General features: G+C 39.9%; 1 protein-coding gene and 1 non-coding gene across 2 annotated transcripts in view; both read left to right on the plus strand.

Moving 5' to 3' along the window:
* Positions 1–18013, plus strand: part of LOC146652492 (uncharacterized) — a 28430-nt gene that overhangs the window by 9040 nt on the left and 1377 nt on the right. Inside the window, exons 3-16 of the mRNA XM_085382813.1 lie at positions 1888–1996; positions 2459–2485; positions 3633–3694; positions 4942–5624; positions 6617–6758; positions 7106–7193; positions 8895–8956; positions 9040–9128; positions 9286–9415; positions 9514–9660; positions 10282–10341; positions 10723–10843; positions 15529–15621; positions 17646–17697. Coding sequence (XP_085238939.1) covers positions 1888–1996; positions 2459–2485; positions 3633–3694; positions 4942–5624; positions 6617–6758; positions 7106–7193; positions 8895–8956; positions 9040–9128; positions 9286–9415; positions 9514–9660; positions 10282–10341; positions 10723–10843; positions 15529–15621; positions 17646–17697 — 1865 coding nt within the window. The remainder of the gene's footprint in view (positions 1–1887; positions 1997–2458; positions 2486–3632; positions 3695–4941; positions 5625–6616; positions 6759–7105; positions 7194–8894; positions 8957–9039; positions 9129–9285; positions 9416–9513; positions 9661–10281; positions 10342–10722; positions 10844–15528; positions 15622–17645; positions 17698–18013) is intronic.
* trnay-gua (transfer RNA tyrosine (anticodon GUA)) lies at positions 6306–6393 on the plus strand. Its single transcript is given in 2 exon segments — positions 6306–6342; positions 6358–6393. It is a non-coding gene; the product is annotated as a tRNA-Tyr (tRNA).

Raw genomic sequence — 18013 nt, forward strand, 5'->3', positions numbered from 1 at the left:
TGTTAAAACACAGCGTGGATATGCTTGTTTCTTTTCGACAAACAGGGGCACAAAAACAGGTTGGATTTTCAGGAATAAGACTTTAATTAACTCAAACATTGCTTGCATTTGTTTATTGATTATAATCTGACGCTGCATGATACCGGAACCACGTAAAGAAGTGCTGCATGCTAAACGGAAGTCTAACTATGAGCAGTCGAGTTTCTCTAGCACTTCCTACTCACTATATTCTGGATAACTTCACCTGTGACTTGCAGTAAATGGAGCAGCCCGAAGCCACCCTGGAAATTTTTAGGAACCTCTCTGGGGGAGAAACTGAAGACATGATGCAGGAAGATATCAGTGGTGATCTGAAGAAAAATGGGGATGTGGACTTTACAGATGCTCTGGAGCATTCTAGTGATTTTTTGTCATATGTTATATTGCGTCATGCAGAGGAAAAGACCTCTAACTCACTGGGAAATTCAAGCTTGAGGGAAAAAGGAAATGACTCAGACATAACAGAGGAGGAGAGGAGTCATTATAAAGTAACCGAGCAGCAAAGCGTGGCTGTAAATACTGAAAAAGGCCTCGAGAAACAGAGCTTTGCAACAAATCATGACCAGAATAACCTGTCAGATGAACACAAAGTTAATGGCTGCAGCAAAGAGGGTTGTCACATATCACAGAATCCACTGGATGAAAGGGCCTTAAATGAATCTCTGCAGACAAGTTGTCAACACATTTCAATTGACTGCATGGATACTGATGGTGATTGTGTTGTATCCATCAGTGCCACGGAGGATACTGAAAACAGCAATGAAAATGCTCAAAGGGAACACTGCCAGGAAGATTCTGACACAATTACTTCCACTTCAGACATGAATTTTGATCCACAGATATGTGGAAACACTGGGCCATTGAAAAGTAAACATGTAGTGATAACTGTGACTCGAACAGGACCCGCGCTTGAAGAGCTGGAACAGATCTTGGATGAAGCTGAAGAGGAGGAGTCAAAAGATGCAAATTCAGAGACTCCCAACTCACCCCCCCATCTTCCCAGCCTAAAGGATAATTTGCCAGAGATGACAATAAAATCTGCAACTAATAATCCTCCACCTGACTCCACCTTCAGCAGAGCCACCTTCTCCCCGAGCTCCCCCGCAGACAAGCAGATCCAGGTCCCGGCTCTCTTCAGCGGCCTTAGGGTCCTAAGGAAGGGGGTCACTGGACCAGAGCATGACACCATGGCCCACATTAAGCCATCTCCTGTGGGAGGACGAGGGGCAGATTTCACAGAGAAGCAGAAGGACACCAAAGTTCCAGGGAGCATCTTAGACCAGATCTCTCATTTTCTGAGTCGGGAAAAGAGAGGAGATGAGAAGGAGGTGTTGGAGGCTGAGGGAGACCGGAATGAAACAAGGGTGAATGGAAGTGAAGATAGCCAAGAGGAGGAGAAGAAAGAACCAGAAACAAATAAAAATACAGAGGTTTCAGAATCATGTGAACTTACAAAACCTTCCATGTCCAGTGCAGAGGCAGCTTTTGATGCCTTCAAGGCCTTCTTCACACCAAAGCCTTTAAAAAAGGACCCAGGAGATAAAGTTGTCCTGGAGGCATTGAGGAAGAAGATAAGAAATGATAAAGATGTACTTAAAACACTTTTTGAGAGAACCTCAAGTAAGACTCCTGAGAAGGACCCACCTGATGACAAAGTAGGAATTAGTCCTCTCTGTGATTTTTGTTACTTTTTAAGATTAAATCAGGCTAAAAATAAAAAAACAAAGCAATTCTGAGCGTTGTGCGTGTTTTTAATCACAATTCATCAGTCATTTTTACAATGTAGCTGCAACTTCTGTTATTAATTCTGTCATTAATAATATCTGCTGTCAATTTTCTCACTCATAGTCAGAGACATCGAGCCCAGGTGAAGGAGAGGAACGAACTCCTGGTCGCCTACAAGCTGTGTGGCCACCTCTTAAGGAAGAAAAAGTTGGGCTGAAGTACACAGAAGCAGGTACAGACTAATGTATGCATGTCATAACTTGGCATGAAAACATTACTCCACATAAATCAACCCAGGACATTAACATTACACCTCTCCAAGTTCTACTTTCTAAGTTTATTCTTCAGTTTATCAGTGTCATACGGTTTGCTAATGCTGCTGAAGAAAGTAACTCCATCAATATGTACTATGAATAACTTCATATTAATCGTGCTGCCAATAAGTTACTCAGAAGTATGTGTCAAACAAAATTAAACAGAAGGAACAAAAATAAAACTCGATTCCTCACATTTTTTTTTTTACAATTTGTGTATACAGGTCACATTTTGACAGCATTTAAAATTTGCTTGAATTCAAATATGTACAAAAACACATCTTAAGGGAATTTTGGAAATGTGGTAACAGTTTAAAGGCTTTTTAAAAAAATAGAAGTATGATTAATTCTTTTTTCATGTTGAATGATGTGAACTTTAGTGTCAAAAGAAGAAGCAGCAGTTAAAGGTAATGGTTCTGAAATGGATTTAATGAAGTGAATATTATGGATTGGTTTATAGTGCTACTCCTGTTCGGCTGGGGCCTTTCCATGTGCAGTTTGCATGTTCTCCTCTGCCTGTGTGGGTTTTCTTCAAGGACTCTACTTTCCTCCCACAGAAACAATGCATGTTGGAATAACTGGTGTTTTTCACTGGGCTTTGTAAAAGTTTGTGGTTGTCAGGGTGAGCGTACCCCCTCTTTGCTATGGAATAGACAGACTTTAGCCTCCTGTGACCGTACGCTGGTTAGACTGTTAAGGAAAGGTATTCACCTCACAGTAAAAAGAGAATAAAATCTAAATAGAAATACTATTATTATGTGAAATTCTACACATTGAATATGCATGACAGAGAAGCAGTGTCTAGCTACTTTACAGTGTGGTGGATGTAATATCAAGCTCGATTGCAAAGGTAAACTGAACTCCACCCGCAAATGTGTAAACATCTACAGTCTGACTCCATCTGTAAAAGCAGTTCTTTAATCACACACTGTACTCTCACCGTAGTCTTTTGGGGGGGGGGGGGGGGGGCTAAAATTGCTGAATAGTTTGTGATTATAAATCACAGTTTACTTGCATTTTAAAGGCATAATCTACTCCTGCTTGCTTTTGTATTTTAATGGATGAGTTGATAAAATTTCTTTGTTAATTGTTATCCACTTCACAGTAATCAGTAAGATTATCGAACACTGTTTGAACAGGGACAAAACCATGTGTACACGCCCATATCCCTTGACATACACTCCCTGTAGACACAGTGAGGAAGCCTACAGTAAATATACTTTCTAACTGCCCTTTTACTATCTCAGTCATCTAACAGCAGATGCTGTAAATGTTTGCTTAGACAGATGCCAGCCTCTATAATCTGCGAGCCTGTACTAGTTTACAGTTGGGACTCTGCTGCCATCATGTGGTAACAGGTTGCATTGTTTTCATCTTTTGTGGGTTGTAAGCAGCCACTAGTCTGACTTATGTTCACAGGAATAAAAATACTCTTACAAACTAGGCTTGTGATGATTAACAACTTTTTTTTCTTTTACTAGAAAAAGCATTAAAATCATAAAGCTTTCTAAAAAAGACAGACTTTTTGATGATGTTTGGATCTGTTTTTCTCAGAGCACCAGGCTGCTCTCCTGCAGCTGAAGAGAGAATGCAAAGAGGAGCTGGAGAAGTTAAAGGTCAGTAAGGATGAGGGATTGTACGGTAATTTCCATGACTGCATGAAGAAAAACAGAAAAAGTCTTTCATTGCAGTATTACCACCACACTCATTGCCTGGTTCAGTCCCAGTTTGGGCTGAGTCATAGATACACACTTGTTTTTCAACATTTTAAAAGATACTTCAGTTTTTACATCTTGGAAAAATATGTATAAATAATGTTTTCTTTTATTCTGTTAAAAGTGAGAGAGTATATATATCATAGACTCAAATGCACATTTGTTTTTAATTAAATGATGGTAGCTACAAAATCCTTTCAATGTTTGTCAGCAACCCTGTAAATGTGTGAACCATCACAAAAACATATTGCGATCTGAGGCCATATGACTGATAAGATTTTTTTATTTTCAGTGAAATATGTAAACAAATTTTAGTTGGAGTCTCATAAATCTTGGTGATGATGGTAAATGACCTAAACAGGTTTCTCTGAATTTTGCTTCAGAGACTGATGATCCCTCATGTATGTTATGGAACGGCTGTGTGCAGGCAGGAAAAGGACCCAAAGTGCAGACTCCAGAGACAGACGTGAACTCAAAAAAACAGCTTTAATGCTGAACTCAAAGTAACAAACTTCCAAAGTACAAACATTAACGCAGGCAGGCAAACCACACCGCATAAGTGAGCGTAGATAAGCATAGATCACAACACTGACAGACTGAAACACAGGGCTTAAATACACAGAGGGAGTAATCAGGGAATGGGCAACAGGAGGGAGACACAGCTGGGGCAAATCAGGCCTAACGAGACAAGGGGAAGCAAAACCAGACACATTAACATGAGACATGGACTTTCAAAGTAAAACAGGAAACATAACACAGACTCACAGGCAAGCACTATAACAAAGGGAACAGAGACGTGGGACCAGGGCAGACACAGACACTGACTGGACGTGGGGATACTGCAGACAGGGGAGACAGCAACTATGGAACACAGACAGAAAACCAGAACACTAAAACTCTAACCAAACCCCAGAGAACCTAAACTAAGAATAATCCTAAAACCCATAAAGCAAAGCTAGAATATAATGAAATAACAAAATCAAAGAACCAAAAACACAAAACACTGGGTCGACGACCCAAGGACCCTAACAATGTATGCTGAAGTTCAGCCTTGCAGAGCTGGCTTTAGATTTAGCAATGTGAATGATATCATTATGATCATCACTAAGATTTATTAATTAATAATTGGACAACATTATTTATTTCAGGAGGACTATGATCAGGAACTCTTCAGACTGAGGTTGGACAAGGATGAAAATGTTGCACGTCTGGAGTTCAGTCTTGCTGAGCTGCAGAACAAACTCTCCCAGGTTGGGACCCACTGTAAAGGGGAACTTAAAGATATGGCTGTGTCTACAGCAGATGACTTTTTGCACAAATCATTTCGCACCGTCTGCATTCAAACCGACCGGGAGACATTTGTCAAAACTGCTCAGGATGAAGAAGGTTCCGGGAGAACCTGTACATGCTCTCAGCAGCAGAAGGTGGCCCCCAAAAAGTTGGACCTTGCTTCCATCAGCTTCGCCGGCAAGATCGAAGGCACACTGTCCTCCTCCTCTTCACTTGTAACTCCTTGTAGCTCAAAACAACCACCAGCTCCTTCTCAGACAGCATCACCAGCTAAATCAGATGTTTTTCCTTCTCCTCCTCCTCCTCCTCCACCTCCACTACCTCCACCATGTTCGTCTCCACCTATTAACTACATGCAGCCATCAAATGACCTGCCACTACCCCCACCTCCACCTCCTCCACCCACGCCAGGGTTATCGCTCCCTCCACCTCCTCCAGCATTGGGTCTTGGAGTTGATAAACCTCCCAGGAAACCGGCAGTAGAGCCTTCCCGACCCATGAAGCCTCTTTACTGGAACAGAATCCAGATCCAGGACAACGAGTAGGTCCACTCAAGAAGTGTGTAAGAGCATATTGAAAGTCTGTACTCCTTAAACATTTACGACAGGCTGCCTGCCACCTGAAATGTGTGGCACCAATTTCACCCACAATAGTTCTGGCACAAAAATCCCTCTATATACAGAATATGGCAGAACTGCAAATCTTATGGCAGCCCAAGTTCCCAGGACAACTCGCCCCACATCTAACTGGTCCACCCCGGCAACTTTACAAGCAGGTAGCTCAGTGAGCTTACGCAGTAAGCAAAACACTGTAGGAAGACTATTCAGGAGAAACCCCCATACACAAAACTCCGTGGCCAACTTTTATAGACAAGACCATCCAGGCAAAACAGCAGTTCTGAGAACAGACCATGAGTTTTATGTCATAATCAGCCCACAGAGCTGATCTGCACAGTCCCTGAGCAGTCTGAAACTGATACGTTTTACTGCCGTTTCCTCCTCACGGCTGGAAATTATTGGCCGGCCACGTTATAAACGGAATTGTGGGTGAGGTACGATCAAGGGGACATCCAGCCTGTCTGTAGCTGCTGTAAAACACGATCAAATTACCTGGGTTGACTCCACAAGTTGCAAACAGCCAGAATCATTATGTTCTGGAGATTACATCATTTTATTGTCTAACTGCAGTTTTCGAGAGAAAGAGCCGTCCTGAAACTCATCACCCTTCGATAGCTCAGTTGGTAGAGCGGAGGACTGTAGGTGTATCTAGTGGAGATCCTTAGGTCGCTGGTTCGAATCCGGCTCGAAGGAGTGTTGTGTTTTCACCAAATAAAAAGAAGCGCGCTCGTGCACAAACAGCTATTCCACTACACCTCTTAATAGGACCTCATAAATACTGACTGGATTTTTATATTGAATCATAATAAATTAATGAATCCTGCTTTATTGCTTAGATGGCCTCATATCAGCAACTTGATGTTTTTGTTGTTTTTTTCTTCGTTTTTTAAACAGACTGTTTTGCTCTCTCCCGCAGTAACAACACATTATGGAATATTCTGGAAGAACCAAACTTAATTGATGCCAGTGAGTTTGAAGATCTCTTTGCTAAAACCACCACACAGACAAAGAGGAAACCGCTGTCAGAGACTTATGAGAAAAAAGCAAAGCCTAAGAAGGTAAGAAATTAACGTCTGTCATCATGTTATCATTTATTCATCTTGTGAATCCCTTAGCTATTGCTAAAGAAAATGTAGGCTGCAATACTTAATGGCATGTGTCCACTAGAGGGGGGTAATGCATCATGGTTTACAGACTCCTCCACATCATGGCTCTTAATACTATGATTTTAAAGCAAGAGGAAAGTACAAACCAAGTGACATTAGTAAAATATAAGAAGGAAGTGAAGCATTTAAACAAGAGAAAATGGAAACGCTGGTATGAAATGCTAGGCTCTCTATTCAGGACTCACTAATGGTTTCTACTGGTAAGGTGGTCATGGTAACCATGTTTGTGTGTGTTTTAGATCATTAAACTGTTGGATGGTAAACGCTCTCAGGCTGTGGGCATCCTCATATCAAGCCTCCACCTTGAGATGAAAGATATTCAGCAAGGTGAGGTCATTTCACTCCTTCATTGTACTGCAAGGAAACAACGTTTTGTTTCTACACTGATAACAGGCAAAACTGGACTCTATCATGATCCAATTTAAAAAAAAAAAAAAAAAGGTGAATTGAATTTCATTGTTTTTAACAGAATCGTCATGCTCATGAACTTGCAATGCCAACTGGAAAGCATCTGATTGGTAATGGTTTCATGTTCAGCATGACAATGATCCCAAGCAAACTGCCAGTGCAGTAAAAGTATAACTGAATAGAAGCACACAATACAGCACTATCAGTCATGGATTGGCCTCCTCAGAGCCCGGACTGGCCATCCACGCATTGTCCCACCAGTGACATTGCCTGCCAGCTATCAATGGGAATTCTTGTCAGAGAATCGCTGCACCTATTTTTCACATTTTCTGAGCCAAATATAAAGAAATGAAGGGTGACTCAAGACTTTTACGCAGAACTGTAAAATAACAATAAAATCAAAACAGTTTTCTAGTAAAATATAAAAGATGGCAAAATGCAATAACCAGTCAAAATGTAAAACATGTAACAGGCATATTATTTAAAGTATATTTTGCTTATAAAGGATAGGTGCTTACACACATTGGTGCTGCTGCCTGTCTTGAACAATCTTGCATAAGGGATTTTAAATTTCACAAGTCCTTTCTCTGAGATAAATAAAGGTTAACAAAATAAATAAATATATCTTCAAATTTTTACCGTCTTGTGGTGGAAAGCCTCTGGAACAGCGTTTAGATTCTCATCTCTGTTAAATCCTCAAAGTGCATGTAATCATCTTTTCCATCACATGAGAGATAGATTACAGTAGGTCACTAAACTAGCTGGGTTTCCCAGCCAGTCTGAGAATTTGAACCTGCAGTAAACATTCAGGTAACCACAGCTCCCTGAACATAAACCTTGGTTGGACTTTAATCGCGGCGTCACAGAGAATGTACCCTGTATTTCACTCTGAATATGAGCTGGGGGTGAATTTGAAGCAGGATTAGTGGCCCAAACGCTCACCACAATGTCAGCAAGACGGGCAATATGCATTTCTAATCCAAAACTGAAAAATCTTTGGAGCAAACAGTAGACTGTCCTTCAGGAAGAGGAGCATGAAAGCCAATTTTTGTCAATGCATTTTATTTATTTATTTTTTTGTATTTCCATGGATACGTTTATGATATCATATGTATTGATTATCCATCATTGATACAGAAGAGCAACTTTAGAAAAGCATTGTCACTTCCCTTCGCAATCTTTAGAATTTGTCTGGTTGAGTGTGTTAAAATGTGAGTACTATGATAAATTTCTCTACTCTTGCCCGCTGAACTTTGACATAAGTCAAAATGCGCGATCACTATTGTTTCAGCAATAAATGATCAATACTAGGAGGAATATTGTGAATGAAGCCTAGTAAGCATTTCTTCCTTTGCAGTATACTGTCTTCTGATCAGTTTCTAACCATATAGACATGTTATTTCTATTTTACTGCTAGTGGAAGGTGTGTGTGTGTATATATATATATATATATATATATATATATATATATATATATATATATATATATATATATATATATATATATATATATATAATATATGTGTGTGTGTATATATATGTTCTGAGTTGGATCTGACAATATATGAATCACAGCTTTTTTTAAATCTCTCTCCCTTCTCTGTGTATTTTTACTTCTAGCTGTACTGACAGTGGATCACTCTGTGGTGGACCTGGAGACCATTGAAGCGCTGTATGAAAATGTACGCATTTAGGCACGTAATTGTGTGAGACAATTGTGTACAACGATGAACCTTTAATTTAGAAGTTGCTATCAATTTGGCAGAGAGCACTGCCGGAGGAGCTGGAGAGGATCAGGAAACACTACGAGACGTCAGAAGAAGAGGATGTTAAGCTGCTGGACAAACCTGAGCAGTGAGTGCCTCAGCAGATGTTTAGAGAGCACAGCAGTAATTGATTGTATTTGTGGACTAAATAGACAAATACCAGACCTTCTGATTTGACAGTTCTAACAGGGATGGGTAATGTCATTGCATTGTGGACTCTCAGTGTTTATGTGATTGTGCTCCAGGTTCCTGTATGAACTATCTCAGATTCCAGACTTCGCAGGCAGAGCTCGCTGTGTCATCTTCCAGTCAGCCTTCATCGATGGGATCACCTCAATTCAACGCAAGCTCAACACTGTCTTCCATGTCTGTAAGGTGAGCTAAGCACGTGACGTTCATTGAAGGTGGCCAGTAAATAATGTGACATGGAGTGGCGTGAACCCCAGTCTTGAAAAAAACTGTTGATTATCTAGGCTCTGCTGGAGAGCGACAGTGTCAGCAAGGTGATGGGACTGGTGTTGGCTCTTGGGAACCACATGAATGGAGGAAGCAGGATTAGAGGTCAGGCTGACGGCTTTGGCCTGGAAATCCTTCCAAAACTCAAAGATGTAAAGAGCAGGGTAAGGCCTTGATACCTACGGAGTCACTGTGGCTCTTTTGCCTGCCTTTCAGAACAGAGCACAGGAAGTGTGCCAAGTGTTTGGCCTGAGATTGTAATCTAACACGAGGATGAGGGAAAGTAGGTGTGAAATACATCATAATAAAGAACCTGCAGTGGTATAGGTGGAGGGGAAAGTAGAATAGTCAGACTTGATTCGATAAAGTGCCGTTATTATCGTCTATCACAGTGATAAGTGTGATAAGGATTTGGCTTCAAAAGCCAGTGAAATCAGGGTGTGTGAAAAACAATACTTATTACTGAAAGAAATTTAAATTAAGAGTAATAGAAATTTGTTTGTTGCATTTACTGAAACCCCAACTCCTGATACCTTTTAAAAAGGTGTGCTCTGTTGCCATATTTGTGTATGTGTTCAGATAAAGCATCTGTTCCTGGGAGAATATTTGGTATTGTACTTAAAAGAACAGAACAAAGAAGAAGATTTGAACTCATAAGCTTAACCTCAGCAGCATCTGCCAATGACAAAACTAGAATGTGTAGCTTGAGACCAAACTCTAGGTAAAAGAGTCCATTACATTCATCGTTCATCCAGCTTTCATGTTGTCCTTCCATTTCTTCTCAGGACAATCGCATCAGCCTGGTGGATTACGTGGTGTCATATTACTTGCACAATGTGGACAAGGTACTTTAAAAAAAATATGCAATTGAAAAAATAAATGTAGTAGCCTAAATGAGCACTCAAAGCACACCACACACACATTCATACAGTGCTAAGGGTTCAGTATCTTGCCCATGGGTGCTTCAGCATGCATGACCTTCCAGCTGGTGGATGACCTCCTCTATCTCCTGAGCCACAGCTGCCCTTATTGTAGATTAGCATGCTTAAAATGGAACTACCTTCATAGAAATTGATGTGTTTGTGTTGTATTCTTATGAAAATTGGCTATATTAGACAATAAAACACAGGTTTGGACTCGTCCTTCAGCTGGGAATCACCTAACTCAGCATCACACACACTGCATCCACAGATGTAATGCATTTCTAAAATGTTTTCACCTTCCAGAATGCAGGCACAGAGAAGAGTATGTTCCCTCTTCCTGAACCGCAGGACATCTTCCTGGCAGCGCAGGTCAAGTTTGTTGACCTCGACAGAGATCTGAGACATCTTGGACGAGATCTGACAAGTATGTGACGTTACCATACCATCTCCTGTTCTCTGAGTTTTTGAAAAGAAGAATAACAAACAGACTCAGTCCCCTTTTCTCGGTTAATATTATTAGATGGTTGCACACATTCCAGACAGATGGCAAGCTTCCATGTGACTGGGGTGACCAGGAGTATTCTCAACTTGTGGTCATTTTGTTGTGTGCTTTTGTTTGAAAAAATCAGCCAGTGTAACTCTGTCAGTGTGATTTTCTGATACTTTCCAGAGGTTCCCACAGACCAAACTTTGGCTCAGTCTGGCATCGTTTTTCCACAGACATCCCCCTCCCACCTTCACTACCCTGGTTTCCCATCACTGGCCCCAGCCATTGAGTAGCTGTTTATACTTAAGGCCAACGGCTTTCCTCTGTGAGCAAACTCATGTTAGTGAAAGCTCAAGAACAAAAGACTTCCTCTTGTCTTTCTAATCCTTTTTTGCGTGTTCTTTTCACTGCCTAAGTGTGCGCATATGACGCCATTCAGCCTGCCGCTCAGTTAAAAGTCATTCTGAGGACAATGCTTACTGTGCATGAGTATGATTATGAGTGAGTTCATTGTTGTGTCCCTACGTATGCATGTGATTTTGCATGCATTTTGTTGAATGCGTGTTTATGTGCATGTATTCTGAGACTAGCAGGAGTCTTGCTGCTGATACTGGCCTGGCGCCTTTCAGATCCAGCTTCTAATCCTTAGCCCATCAGATCTCCCATCGTTGTTGCTTTGTGCCCCTGTCGCCAGTGCAGGGAGACCGTAGCTTCCCACTTATGTAATCTCCAGACCCCTAGTATCTCTGGTATCTTTGCAGAAATGCACGGATCCTTAACCTGTATCACCTGGGCTCCAGTGTGGCCCCCAGATGTGTGCCACAGATAGCTTTCTTTACCTCTCAACACAGCTTTGTCTTATCGCACTGTCTACCCAAACCACCGTGCAATCTGGTTTGCCTGTCGCAGGTTCCTTTTGTTCTGCCTGTTTGAACTGCCCTCATGCCTGGTTTGAGGCTTTGCTTTTGTCATTCGTCACTCTCCCTCTGTTTTCTGTTTGGCTGGTATGAAATCTTTCTGTTTGTTGTGGTTAAACTTCTCTTAAGTCATCCATGTTGAGACTATATTGCATTTACATGGGTTATTCATTGGGAAGTTCATTCAAATTATTAATAAAGCTAACTAGCTATGCAGATTTGGATTTATATCTGTAGTTGGGTTTTTAAAACTACACATTGTGTACCCTTCTTGGGCCTTAAATTTTCTTGTGTCTGTTACAGTGGCAATAAAAGTAGTTTATTGAGCCACAGAGTTGCAAAAGGGTTTTTTTTTTGTTTAGTTGTTTTTTATTGTATATCAGTCATGGTTTCAGCCATGCTAGCAGTCTGTGTCTGTGCTGGTCCATGCTATTTCACCTACAGGTAGATGCATATATTTTTGCACAAGCATTCATGGTCCTAAGTGATTTCTCAACTCTGGTGATTTCTTGGTTTTCCTTAATAACAACTCAAAACTGTCCGATTTGTTATTGCTGAATTTGGTACACCTTTTTATATTCTCCACACAGTTTATTATATCAAATTACAATTTTTTTATTTTTTTAGTTTTGGCTTAGTGCTTATATACTTGTATATGCCATGCACACAGTGATCAAGAGCTATCCATGATGTTTCACATGATACAACCACTGCCTGCGAGGGGGAAAAGAATATTCCCGGACTGGTTGCTGTAGGTTGCTGGCAGTTGTTTTGTGAAATCTGTCATAAAGAGGCTGCTGCACCAACAAATGCATGTGCCACTTTTATTTTGAAAGTAAATGTTCTCGGTTTCCACTTTTCACAGTTTCACTGCTGCTTGGAGAGCTGGTGAGTGTTTGAAGGTAAATTGCAAACTCTGGGCAACCAATCACGGCAGATGTCTGCTCGGGTTTTCTTCCTGTGAAATAGGAGTTTTTCCTTCCCACTGTTGCCAATTGCCTGCTCCTAGAGGGTCATTTGATTGTAGGCATTTTTTTCTATATTACTGTAGGGTCTTTACTTTACAATATAAAAGCTGATGTTCTAATGTGGTGTGATACTTTTTAAAATCCCTATAAACCTTGAGTGGACAAACAATAGAAATTAAACTCTTTAAATAATAAATACATTTTTTTTAAAAAGACGGAGACTCTACAGTACGCAGCGGTAGCATCTCTTCCACAATGTAGCCTGCAATAATGTTTTTAAGCTCACCTTCAGACGCTTTCTGTGCTGCTGAAGTAAAATCACCTTTTGCCTGCTTAGCAGGAGTTGCCGCGGTGTTATCCATGGATGATGAACAAGAATCACTCAGAAGTGTTCGTCTATGCTCTCGTGTCAGGCGCTTCAGTAGATTACTCCTGCTATTAACAGCGGCCGATAGTTTTTTCTCCCCAGGACATAGCTTACATATTACTGTAATATTCTTGTCTGCTTGTTTCAGAAAAGTGAAGAGATGGGAATATTTCCATTTCATAAAGCAGCCACTCGCTTCAGCCGAGTCCGACATCTTCCGCTTTAGAATACAACTATGCAGCAAACTGGTGGGAAATGACGTACAGCTGCACTACAGCGATGTTAAAGCGGCAGAATTTACTTTTACGTTTAGAAGATAAATTATTGAAATTAAATAATGATATTCAGCGAGTTTAATTATTTTACAATGTAATGCAAGTACATTGTAAGTAACTGTAATTAAAATACCTAAAAATGAACAGTATTTAGTTACTCTACTTTTTCAGTGGAAAAGTAATTTAATTACAGTAACGTGTTACTTAGTAACGCATTACACCCAACACTGCTAGCAACCAAAACTATCTAAAGAAGGTTTTTGCCTCGGACAGGAAATACACACTCAGTGAAACGTGTTGCCAGAAGGTCACTGACTGGTCTGTGGGTCTTTTTTACTGGGTCTTTAGCAAACAATTTCCAGGCTAGTGCCATCAGCCTCCAGCAACCACTTGCCAACCGGTCAAGGATTTTCCGCTCATTACCAGTAGCCTGTGTGACTGTGGCTATATTCACCAGTGACTTGTCCAGAATTGTGGAGAAAAGATAAAATCATGTGGTTAGTAGTCATGTGTTTGCAAAACTTCAATACATCTAGCACAAAGTACTCACAAAGCTGTAGGTGTAGCTACTAGTGTTGTCTTGTTTTGTGAGCAATGGCAGTGGAGCCATCACTTTAAGACCTTAGCTCAAATAAATAAGAAAAAAGGAAGGATAAAACAAGGACAATGTTCAAATTTCATATTTGCTTGTCTTGTTCCAAAGTAAAGAACACTGTTAAAAATGTCACTTGAACCAGTCCTATATAAACTACCCCCCTACAGAAGTAATGGTGTAATTTGAGAGATGAATAATTCTAGCATATCATCACAAAATACTGTCAACCTCCTTAAGAAAGCATTTATCCCTCACTATGAATCAAAATCATTGTTTCAGTGCAGTTTGTGTAATTGCAGTCTCACATTTGAAGTCAGCTATATTTACATGAAGGTCCATAACTCTCTTCAGTCTGAAATAAGCAAACGTCTGTCAGGCCCAAAAGGCAGACAGAAGAAAGAAAGGCTCCCCACACAATGCAAAGAGAGGGAGATACGCGCCTCTACAGTTTACACAAACCCGAATGAAAACAGTATTCTTTTGTAATCTTATCTGAAAGATGTTGATCGAGCATCGGGGTGGGGGTGGGGTTGGTTCAGCCTATATTATGACTGGCTCCACAGACTGGCTCCTGTGATCCACTGATTGGACACAGCAACGTGGAGCCGCAGACTGGAAGGGGAAAAGGGAGAGAGAGAGGAGCAGTCGCCATCTCTGGACGAATCTCAACTAGTGATATCTGAAGAGGAAGCGGCGTAGATAACCTCACGCTGGGGTACAGGTGGACCTAGTTCAACCCAGAGCTCGTCCTTCTCTATGTGAATCTGCACGTCTGACAGAGACCTTATAAAGAAAAGACATGACACTTGAAGAATCCTTCATTTAAATCTGTGGGAGAATTGAGCAATAGCCGAGGTTGTTGTAGATGTTGGGGTAAAAAAGGCATTTTATCAGATTTAACTGCTGGTTCTATAAATCCATTTTATGTCTTTGTAAAGTATTCTGTTATTGATTATTGACCATGTCAAATAATTGTAGCACTGAGAATTTTCTTACATACAGCTAAAACAGTAATGACACAAAATGAGGTGGAAAAGTCAATGAAGTCATATAATTATACATAAATGAAGAACCCCGGAGAACCCTATTGAAAGGTCTTAATTACTTATTTTGTAGTATTAAAAACATCATTAAAACTGACAAAACCCAATACTAGCTTTACAATACTGCCAATTCAGACGAGTGTGTCCAATATTTAAACTTGGAAACAAATAAACAAATATAGGATAGTTTTTTAAGGCAGAAATTACAAATCTGGAATGCATCTGAGCATCTTCTGGTTTCAGACAAAAGATGGTGGCATAAAGGTCACCTTTAAACGTGTTTGTTGTCTTATTCTCTTCTTATGGTTATTTTAAACAAGCCGTAAATTGTTACAAAGAGAAGAAGAAAGAAATGTTCTTCATAGCTTCAATCTTCTCCAGGCTCTTATCTGAAATTTTGTCTAAATATTGAAAGTGTAATGCTTCCTGAATTTTGTCATCATTGTGTTCTTTTCAGGGTGCGAGAAAGACGTACAGAAGGTTTGCTCTGACTCTCCTGAAGAATACCTGCAGCCATTTAAAGACAAGATGGAGGCTTTTGTGCTCAGTGGTGAGGAGTTACCATTCATTTAATGTGTTATGTAAAAACATCAATGAGATACAGTCATATTAAAAAAAAGAGTGCGCCCACAGTGCTTCCACAGGAACTAAGAGGGTATTTAGCAGCCAGATACAGCGAATAAAATATGGTTGATTAATTGATCCCTATAAAAGTCGAGGTTCTGGTAGTTTCCTCGACTGGGTCATTCAGGCGTGTTGACACAATGCTATAATCTTCCCAGGGTTGGGCAAAACCCAAGACCTCTGGAACAATGTCCTTTAGACAGATGAGACCAAAGTGGAGATGTTTGGTCACAATGCACAGTGCAGCATGTGGCAGAAAGCAAAGACAGCACAAACAGCAGTCACATCAGCTGCAAGAGAAAACGAGACACATTCATATAAACAAATGCCCACAAGGCTCAATCAACAGAAACAGTGTTGTAAAGAAGTGTGGGCCAGAATTCCTCTATATGACTTTATCATTAAGAGAATGAGACCTGTAGTTACTGTTGCTAAAGGTGGTGCTACAAGCTATTGAATTATGGAGTCTACTTAGTTTTTGTTTCCCATGACATTTTTTGTAATGATTATTCCAGCAAGGAAATTAAATGTTGCGCACATCTTTTGAAATATGATTGAGAAGTACGGTCACATACACGCTGAATATTTGACATTATGAGCTCAGTTTTAAAAGCGTTAAAATCTTTTGAAAGACAGATTTTTGTTGTTTTGAATATCCTCCAAGCTCCGTGCAGCTTCTACTGCAATTAACATGTAATTGCCTGCTTGCACTTAAAAAACTGACTGCTCTTCTTCACATTCTTAATTATCCTCAATTATTTCCCCATAACCCCTACTCATGAGCAGATTATTAGATAGCCATACTGTCGACAGACATGTAAAAGTCCCCCGAGCCCTCATAGAAAAGCAAGAGTCATTGCTTCAAAGAGATATCTTTGTACCTGTTTTCTGTTTGCTGTTGATTCTTTTTTTTTTTTTAAAGTAATTTGTCATTCAATCAAGACATGTCTTTCCTTGCCTCTTATAAATGTAGTCTTTGTGTCTTTAGTAGCCTGAAAATTACCAATGGAGTGTCTTTGGTATTTGTATGTGAGGGAGACAGAATGAATTCAGAGTACAGCCTAGACACTCAGATAGGGATCAGACAGATTTGGCAATGGCTGAGACACACAGGCACTGGGCCTTCTATGGAGCTCTTTCACTGCAAAAAAAGTTAACTCTTATGAGCTGAGGAATTCCATGTTGTGTAAAATGTTTATAGTGACCCATTTCACATTTGAGTATTCAGTGAATACTTAATAATTCTTCTTGTGAGCGTCATCTTTTTTCCTCTCCACCCAGTAACAAAGGTATCACAATCAAGCTTCAAAATCAGTGTCTTTAAGAGAGCCGCCTATTCAGATCATCATCTTTTGTCTATTGTCTCCCATTTGTTTTATTTGTTCTAAAACTACACCAGACAATTGGACTGCATGCAGGATCTTTTTCCAAGACTTTATCTTTTGTTCTAAGATTTGAAGTTTATCCTCCTGCATTCTCTTCCTCTTAGATAAATATAGATGTGAATTAAACCACAAGAGTTTAAAAAAAGTCTTCAAACAAGAACTGGAATTTGGGTTTTATGAGAGGGTGTGTCTTTATTTACAAATTTCATTAGTGGGTAATTTCTGTAGCTTTTTAAAATTGATTTTTTTTTTATTGTTCTGGGTCTGAAGGAGACTTCCAAAACATTACAGAGAGACAGACACAGATAACAAGTAGCCTACCTGTTATTTGACATAATGGCATAATAGCAAGAATGGCTCCATTGACTGCATAATTGGTGTTTTAAGACCAAATGGTTGTCTGGCTCCATTAGACAAGGTCATCATCATACAAGAGGATCTTATTGTGTAACTATGAATAATTAGATTCACAGACTTTCCATAAAGTTTAAAATTAATCTGGTTTTTTTTTTTTTTGGAAAGTCTTGCAAAAACTAAACTTTTTACCGGCACACTTTTTTAACAGCACGAAAAGAGCACGCTGAAGCTTCTTATCAGATGATGACTGTACGAAAAAGGTAGGAAAATTAAGTTGTTCATTCATGTGCAGCATGCAGGTCTCTATCTGAATTTGGCTCCTAGAGCTATTTGCAGTTCATCCATTCATAATATTGTGTCTATTTTTATCACTTTCCCATTTTCCCTCCCTTTTTTTCTTTTTATTATCTTGCAACTCTTTTTTTTTTTTGCCATTTTAGTTATTCCCGTTGTTTTCCATTTCTTTTAGCTACGTTGTGACTCTTTGTTATCATATCTCTTTTTGTCTTTTTTTCATGTCTATAAATATTTTCGTAGTAACAGGCCAAACATCATACCAACTAAATGGTAAAAGTC

This window comes from Rhamphochromis longiceps, linkage group LG15 (assembly GCF_057381845.1).
Source record: "Rhamphochromis longiceps isolate RC_006_pf linkage group LG15, R_longiceps_female_GT1.1, whole genome shotgun sequence".
In the NCBI taxonomy this organism is placed as follows: domain Eukaryota; kingdom Metazoa; phylum Chordata; class Actinopteri; order Cichliformes; family Cichlidae; genus Rhamphochromis; species Rhamphochromis longiceps.